Genomic DNA, 423 nt, shown 5'->3' with positions numbered 1-423 from the left:
GTGGGACGGGGTTGGGGCAGGGACCCGGGGTCTCCTCTTACACGGCCACGCGCTGGGTGACGCTCAGCTCCTGCTCCCCGGCGCGGGGCCGCACGTCCAGGTGCCCGTGGTCGATGAGCAGCAGCTCCAGGAGGTGCTGGGGGAACTGGGCGGCCCCGGCCACGTACAGCCACGGCCCCAGGAGCTGCGGGGAGAGAGGGGCAGGCGCTGGGAGCTGCTGGGTGTGCAGGGGGAGCTTTGGGGAAGGGGTTCCCACCCTCCCAGGGGCAAAATTGGTGTTTCTGCCCTCTGTCCTCTGCTGGTTATCTTCTTGCATTGCGCCAGCAGCAGCAAAATGAAACCTGTGCAAATGCACAGGGGGGAAAAAAAAAATAAATAGCTGACCATGGGGACTGGGAGACGTGCTGGGGTTGGCTCTGGTGC

The 423-nt window shown here is 64.8% G+C and overlaps 1 protein-coding gene across 1 annotated transcript in view; it reads right to left on the bottom strand.

The window, feature by feature from the left end:
• The window catches only part of LOC104466658, a gene marked incomplete at its 5' end in the record, with an annotated part of 5,724 nt that overhangs the window by 4,934 nt on the left and 367 nt on the right, over positions 1 to 423 (bottom strand). The window contains one exon of the mRNA XM_010080171.1: positions 42 to 184. Coding sequence (XP_010078473.1) covers positions 42 to 184 — 143 coding nt within the window. The remainder of the gene's footprint in view (positions 1 to 41; positions 185 to 423) is intronic.

Source organism: Pterocles gutturalis, unplaced genomic scaffold (assembly GCF_000699245.1).
Source record: "Pterocles gutturalis isolate BGI_N339 unplaced genomic scaffold, ASM69924v1 scaffold3514, whole genome shotgun sequence".
In the NCBI taxonomy this organism is placed as follows: domain Eukaryota; kingdom Metazoa; phylum Chordata; class Aves; order Pterocliformes; family Pteroclidae; genus Pterocles; species Pterocles gutturalis.
Note: the sequence above shows the minus strand (reverse complement) of the source record. Positions and strands in the feature narration are given on the sequence as shown.